Source organism: Microtus ochrogaster, unplaced genomic scaffold (genome assembly GCF_000317375.1).
Source record: "Microtus ochrogaster isolate Prairie Vole_2 unplaced genomic scaffold, MicOch1.0 UNK20, whole genome shotgun sequence".
Lineage (NCBI taxonomy): Eukaryota > Metazoa > Chordata > Mammalia > Rodentia > Cricetidae > Microtus > Microtus ochrogaster.
In genome coordinates, this window is record NW_004949118.1 from 329245 (window position 1) to 337188 (window position 7944).

The 7944-nt window shown below is 47.0% G+C and overlaps 1 protein-coding gene across 2 annotated transcripts in view; it reads left to right on the plus strand.

Moving 5' to 3' along the window:
* The first annotated feature begins 6310 nt into the window (after positions 1–6310).
* Smchd1 (structural maintenance of chromosomes flexible hinge domain containing 1) overlaps positions 6311–7944 on the plus strand; it is a 143744-nt gene continuing 142110 nt past the window's right edge. The window contains exon 1 of one of the 2 annotated variants that reach the window (XM_005367548.2): positions 6311–6809. In XM_005367548.2, coding sequence (XP_005367605.1) covers positions 6624–6809 — 186 coding nt within the window. In that variant the 5' untranslated portion in view covers positions 6311–6623. The remainder of the gene's footprint in view (positions 6810–7944) is intronic. The other variant, XM_005367549.2, reaches the window with a different exon arrangement.

A 7944-nucleotide genomic window follows, 5' to 3' on the forward strand; every position in this document is an offset into this window, starting at 1 on the left:
TTTCTCTGTGGCTTTGGAGCCTGTCCTGGAACTAGCTCTGTAGACCAGGCTGGTCTCGAACTCACAGAGATCCGCCTACCTCTGCCTCCTGAGTGCTGGGATTAAAGGCGTGCGCCACCACCGCCCGGCTATGGTATTGTTTTTTTCTAGCTTCTTCTTCTAAGCCATTAATAAATACTAAAAATTAGGAAATGGGTAGTAAAGGAAAAAAATGCAGACTAACCAGTAGTATAGATAGTAACAGTCTGTCCATGTCTGTGTGCCAACAGTTCTAAAAGACCACCACCTAGTTAATTTCATAAGCAAAGACATTCCATGAATCATTAGCTCTTAAAAGGAACCTTTGCCACTTCAGTCTTGCTCAGCTAATTTGTCAACTTTCCACCTCTGAATGTTGTTGCTGATAGCGATGAAACAGTTTCCCATCAAGTATGGCAAATAAACTGATGAATTTATATGCCTACAGTTAAGTTGTGGACAAGAATTCTGTTTATGGAGCTGAAAAAACTGACTCAGTAGTTAAGAGCAATGGTGGCTCTTCCAGAGGAGCTGGGTTTCTTTCCTATCATCCAAATAGCAGCTCATAACCTCTGTAACTCTAGTCCTAGGGCATCTGATGCCCTTTCTGGCTTCCACAGGCACTGTAGGCACATAATGCATAGCCATACACACATGCCCAATGTACAAACCCTATATCCTCAAGTTGCAAGGGCAATTCTTAAATTTAAGCTCCTCCTGCCTCAGTCTTCCGGGTAGTTTAGACTATAGGATTTGAAACCCTATATGGCCCAACTTATTGTAGTTCATCATCATCATCATCATCATCTTCTTCTTCATCATTATCATCATCTATACTCTGGCGATGCTTAAGCATACACGGGCAGCTTGTTTATGTCGGTTCTCCAGTTGTTCTTATCCTAGGCAGTCCTAGATACTTGTGTTATTGTCATACCCAGGTTCAACAGTCTTCCTTTATTCTGTCTATCTAATGTTTTTTGGGCCTTCCTCTTCACCTTATCCCATGCACTCCTCCAAGCAGTGCTATCTTCGGGTACCTGCTGTCATTCATTCTCCTAACATGACCAAAGTATCTCAACCACCGTTACCGTATCCTGTGGTTTACTTCCTTCTGTAGATGGAGATGTTTCTTAATTGAGCAGCCCACCTCTTCATGTGACTCCTAGAATCCTCCTGAGACATGCCATCTCAAACACATTCAGCCGCTGCTCTGAGGAGTGTTCATTGTCCAGTTTCAGAGTTGTAAAGAAGGCAGCTCAAGACAAGTGTCTCATAGACTTGTAATTTTGTTGTCGTTATGTCTCTTGCTGACCAAACCTTTCCTAGTGCCTAGAATGCAGCCCTCGTTATCCCTATCTGCCTCTTGACGTCTGAAATAGTTCTCTCCTTTGAACTGAGGTTTCAAGATATTTCCAGATAGACAAAGCTGACTTGAGTTTCTGATTCTTTATTACAATGACTTATTGTGGTTAGGTAAACAAAATAGAGTAAGCATGTATAAATGGGTTCGTGTATACAAGAATAGCAAACAAATGGAAGTCCAAAGGTGTTGTTTTTAACTTTCTTTTGAGAAAGTCATTACATGGATCCCTGGCTGGCCTGGAACTCAGAATGTACACTGGGCTGGTCTTTAACTTGTGGCGATCCTCCTTGCTTCTGACTCCAGGTGATGAGATTAATGGCCTGCATCACCAGGCCCCACAAATAACATGTGTGTTGCTGGATTTTCCCTTTAAAAACATTTTTACTTATCATTATTTCTAGGGAGATGTGCCAGAAGGCATGTGTGGAAGTCATAACTTTTTACAGTTGGTTCTCTCTCCTTTATGTGGGTCCAGAGATTGAATTCAGGTTTCCAGGCTTGTTTGGCAAGCAGTATTAGCCATTGAACCAATTCTTTGGCCTTCTTTTCCTTTCTGTGAATTATTTATTAGAAACCACTTAAATTTGATTCCCCTCCCCCCTCAGTTTTTCAAGACAGTGTATCTCTGTGTATCCCTGGTTGTCCTGAAACTCATTCTGTAGGCCAGGCTGGCCTCGAACGTACAGACATCACCTGCCTCCTGAATGCTAGGACTAAAGGTGTGTATCACTGCCATTCAGCTAATTTAATTTTCTTTAGATGAGTCTCCTTTAGCTTGAACTCTTGGACTCAAGCCATATTCCTCGGTAGGCACCCGAGCAGCCCAGTCTAATTATAGCTAGGTACATCACTAAGCATGTCTCAATAGGCTTGAGGGAGGGTCTCATTACATAGCCTTGGCTAGTGTAGAATTCAGTTTATAGACTTGGCTGCTTTTAAACTCAGGGACCTCTGCCTCCTAAATTCTTTTTTTTTTTTTTTTTGGTTTTTCGAGACAGGGTTTCTCTGTGGTTTTGGAGCTTGTCCTGGAACTAGCTCTTGTAGACCAGGCTGGTCTCGAACTCACAGAGATCCGCCTGCCTCTGCTTCCCAAGTGCTGGGATTAAAGGTGTGCGCCACCACCGCCCGGCTGCCTCCTAAATTCTTGGACTAAGGCATTTACTACCATTTCTGGCTTTTAACTGGGTGTTTTTGTTTGTTTGATTTTTCTAAGACAAGGTTTCACTGTGTAGTTCTGACTGTCCTGTCACTTGCTCTGTAGACCAGGCTGGCCTCAGACTCAGAGAACTACCTGCCTCTGTTTCCCTGGTGATGGGATTAAAGACATGCACACCTTTAATCCAAGCACTTGTGAGGAAGAAACAGACAACTCTCTGTGAGTTTGAGGCCAGCCTGGTCTACAGAGTGAGTTCCACAACAGCCAGGGCTGTTACAGAGAAACCCTATCTCAAAAAACCAAACCAAAACCAAAACAAGCAAACTAGGTCCAACCCAAGATTCTTATTATTTTTACTATGTGTGTGTGTTGCCTGCATGTATGTGTACCACATGTGTGCCTGGTGCCTTCAGAGGCTAGCAAAGGGCACTGTATTCCATGGAACTAGTTCCAGGTGGTTATGAGCCATTATGTGAATACTGGGAATGGAATCTGGGACCTCTGCAAGAGCAATGCATGCTCCTAACCACTTAGACATCTCTCCAGCCCCAGAACTGACATTTCCACACAAGAGCCACACAAAAATAACAAAAACAAAGTAGGCAAACTGCAAGTGAGGCTGAGTCTTGCTTGCCTCCACTGGGTCATCTCTGTCCAAATTCAGTGGTGTGGAGCTTTGTGTTAGAGAATCGCTTTCATTGTTTTTTTTTTTTTTTTTTTTTTTTTTTTTTAACCGACTTGTAGCTGGCTCACAGAGAGTAAACGCTTAGAACTATGGCACAAATGAAAGGGCATCCCAGCCAGGACAGTGCATTCTCTACATCTGCATCACACCATGCTTTGGGGCCTTTGCTGGGACAGCATTAGAAACGGAGGACAGTACTGGATTTATGATGCGTAGTAAGGGCCAAGTTTTAAAAGTACCAGGTTTTGTTGTTGTTACATTTTTACAAGATTTGTTTAACCTCATGGATTATGTGCACTGTGTGTCTACCTGGTGCCTACAGAGGCCAGAACAGACCACTGCAATCTTTGGAACTGGAATCACAGGCTGTTGTTAGCCACTTGATATGCTTGCTGCAAATCAAACCCAAGTTCTCTGCAAGAGTAGCAAGCACTCTTAATGTCTGAACTAACTGCCCAGTATCTCAGAGTTGTTTCTTTTCTTTTTAAAAAATTATTTATTTTTATTTTATGTGCATTGTGTTTTGCCACGGGTCCTGGAACAGGAATTATAGACAGTTGTGAGCTGCCATGTGGGTGCTGGGAATTGAACCTAGGTCCCCTGGAAAAACAGTCAGTGCCTTTAACCACTGAGTTCTGTCTCCAGCCTTGAGCTGTTTCTATTTTGAGACAGGACCTTACCATGAAGCTACATAGACCAGGATGCCCTTGAACTCAGAGATCTGTCTGTTTCTGCCTCTTAAGAGCTGGTATCAAAGGGGTGTGCCACTACACCCAGCTTCTCAGAGCTGCTTTTAATAGTGTTACTCAGAATCTTTTCTCTTCAGATGACAATTGAGAGGATAATTTTAAAAAATGGTGCCAGGAAGCAAGCCCAATAGTAACTGAACTGGGCTGTTTTCTGGGATTTGTTTTTTCACTTTTTTCCTCCTTTAATGGAGAGTGCTGGATGTCTCTACAAGTTTGTTCAAATGACAGCTGAACCTGAGAAAGCTGTTGCTACTATTCATTCATGCATAACACAATACTTTTGTTGTTGTTTGAATATAAATATATATACTTACATGATCTGAATCTTTGCAGATATTAGCTATGCTCTCAACTTCGGAAAAAGTATCCTAATTTACCACGTTGAGTTGGCATCACAATAATAGCAATATTAACTGGGAAACATTAAGCTTATTTTTTCTATTAGTACGGGAACCACACACTGTATTAAAAATATAAGGTCTTATCTATGAGGGCATGATTACAGAAACAATAAAAGTGTTCTCTAAATAATGAAAACAAACAAACATAAGATCCACATTAGGACCTGATGTTAAAAGTTTGATTCTCTGCACCCACATCTTGTGAGTCATAACCACCTGCAACTCCAACTCTATCCTCTGACCTTCAAGGGGCACCTCACGCATGTGCACACACTTACACATATATACAGTGCTTCTCTTTGTGTTCATGAGATCTATAACTTGGTATGACAGAGAAATTGCCCTGTTGACCCTCTGGCTGTTAAGTCCCCATTTGCTGAAGCACAAAGGCAATTCATCTCGCTCATTAACTGAGATTTAGGGAAAAAAATTGTTTTTCTATTCCTTCCTCCCTCTCTCCGTCCCCCATCCCCCTCAAATCAGGGTTTCTCTGTGTAGCCGAGGCTGACCTCAAACTCAGAGATCTGCCTGCCTCTGCCTCCCAAGCAGAGGGATTAAAGATGTGCAGTACAACTGCCCAGCAATTTGTTTTTCTTGAGTCATTTAAATCAAACATAGTACAGAAAGGGATAGAAGGAAATGGTTATGAGCTTTTAAGACAAAAACGTGAACGGTCCACCAGGTGTAGTGACTCACACCTCCCCAGCATTCCTGAGGTTAAGGCAGGAGGATCAAAGTTCGAGGTTAGCCTGTGTACCATAGGAAGGCTGACAAAAAAACCAGACTACAATGAGGCATCACAGAAATCCCATGATAGCTGGGATTTTCTGTCTTCTGTCTCCGGTGCTCCTTTTCAGGAACATGAACGGCGTTTGACCGCAATTTCACAGACCATCTACTGCCGCATTCTCTCTTCTCCTAGTCATACTACTTATGCCGCCCAACACAGCCGTCATACTTTTGATCCGTATCATTTTCTACTGGTAACAATCTTCAATTCTGTCCTTGGTGTCAACAACCAGGTACTTTTTCTAAGGTGCACTGACTTTCGTGAGTCTGGTTTTATCATTAACCATAAAGGAATCAGCAAACTTTCTAATCCATTTTCTGGAAAGCTGAAAGAACCCTCTAAACCATTCCTTTGGGTTTCATTAATTTACGTTTTGCTCTCAAGAACAAAACTCCCAGGGTTAAGACCCAGAGAGCAAATCTAGTCCTCCGCAAGGTCACTTTTGTTGTTTATGGTTATCCGTAGAGCTCTGATGCGCATCCCCCCAGTAATGATGCTGAAGTTTCCAAAGAGGGTGATGCACTTAGGAGAAAATCTAACTCAGCCTCGGTGAGTTGGGTTAGGCGTTGTTCCGTCAATGTGCACCGACCTAGTAAGCGTGGGACCCGCAGACACTGAGCCTCAGAGCCTAGACGACCCGGGGCGAGCAAGGCGGCCTTGTGACGTCAGAAGCCTGGTTCTTCCTCCAGGCCCAGCTTTGTCTCATTGTCCCACACTAGAACCCACTCATGACCGCAAAGGAAGCGGACGCGCAAGGCGGAACGCGGTGTTACAGACAGTGTCGGACGCGTGGAGATCCGCGTGACCCGTGCACGCTTCCCGCCACCGCGTCCGCTCGACTCAGTCGCGTCCTGGAGACCGCATGGCGTAGTGAGAAGGAACCAGGACTCCAGAACCTGAGCCAAGAGAGCCCCTGGGGCGACGCCTGCGAGCCGCTTACCCCTGCGAGGGCCCCCGAGGCGCTGGGAGCCCTCTTCCCGCGGTCACCAGTCCCCGCGGCCCGCGTGAGGCCCGGGGGCGTGACCAGAGGGAGGAGGACACGCACGTAGCCCCGTCCCACCAGGGGCGTGGCCTGGGAAACGCGCGAAGCCCCGCCCCGCCCCGCGGCCTGCCGTACTCGCCGGTCCCGCCCGCCGCCCTCTTCCTCCTGCGCATTAGCCGCGGTGGCGGCCTGCTCTCGGGTCACGGAGCCAGGCTCTCGTGGGTGGCTGGGGGGCGCAGCCAGCCGATTCCGAGGCGCGCGCAGCGCGTCCCTGCCTCCGCTGGTCGCGGAAGTGACGTGGGGCACCCCGGCTAGAGAGCGTTTGAATCGGTTCCCGGGTTGCTTCCAGGCCGCAGCCCAGGAGGTGCTGCGCGGCCCGCCGAGGCCCCGAGCCGGGACGGCTGGAGCTGAGGGCACGCGCGGAGTGGACGTCGCCGCGAAGTGCTCCCGAGGGAGGGCCGTGGGGTGTTCACTGCAATATGGCAGCGACGGGCGCCAGCAATCCCGAAGGCCTCTCGGCGGGGTCTGGGACAGGCGGAGGCGTCGACGGCTGCAGGACCGTGTACTTGTTTGACCGGCGCGGGAAGGAGTCGGAGCTCGGGGAGCGCGCACTGCAGGTCTCCAACCGCGCAGGCTACGCGGAGTTCCGCGCTGCTGTGTGTCAGGTAAGCGGCCGGGCAGAGGAGGATGCTTGCGAGGAGGTGGGGGTAGGCGGCCCGAAGCCAGGGTGGGTCACCGCCGTAAATTTGTCAGACGGCCCTGGTCCAGCGTCCTTGGCCTATACTGGGAGCTCGCGTTACGGATGATCCCACCCCTCGCATTGGAATACCCGCTGGCCTGGCTTTGGCCAGGGAGCATGGGGTCCCGCCCCTCCGTGGGCCTCTGCTGGCCTAACGTTAGGGCCCTCGAAGTTAGAGGGCGCTTATCGGGTTTAACAACTGCTTGATCGCTGCCAAGCAGTTCATCATCCTGTAGCAGAGGAACCTGCGTTTGTCTTTAGTTTGTAACTTCACAAGTCGGCAGAGTTGTATCCACTGTATAGTCAAAGGTACGAGGATTGCGATGTTAGAGGTGGTGAAATTCCGGGAGTCCGGGCAGCCCGGATTCAATGTAGTCATTTCTTGTCAGAAAGGTTCGCCTGCAATTCTTTACACAGCAACTGTGGAGTTAGCTCAGTATGCATGGCTGCCCTGCTGGTTTTCTGAGCGCCAACCTTGGGAGTTCCTGAACTACCTCCTAGTGTCCATAGGGACAACAGAGAACGTGTATATTGGCTTGAAAAACGAAAAACTATGTAGCAAAACCTGTCTTAAATTGCGAGGTGCTTTATGGATTTGTGGTGTTACTGTTGCCTGAGATTGTGACTATGTTTGAGGAAAGGAGTGTTGTGGGGTTTTGTTTTGAGACAAGGTCTTGCCATTTAGCTCTAGAAGTCTCTGTGTTGATCAGGTTAGCCTCGAACTTTCGATTATCCTGCCTTTGCTGTCCAGTGTTGTTAGTCACAGGCCCGACTGCCGCAGTTCTGGGTTTTGAGCTTTTCAAAGAAGGAATATAGTAACTTCTGAATTAACCACAGAAACAGCTTCAAAAGAAAGACATTTGAGCTGATGTTTTTCCTCCAGAAGTCTTAAGAAGTTTAGGAATGGCCTATGACTGTGGTTCTCGGCCTTCCACAGTTCTTCATGTTGTGGTGACCCCTAACCATAAAGGTTTTTTTTTTTTAAAAAAATATTTATTTATTTATTTATTATGAATACAGTGTTCTGTCTTCATATATGACTGCGGACCAGAAGAGGGCAC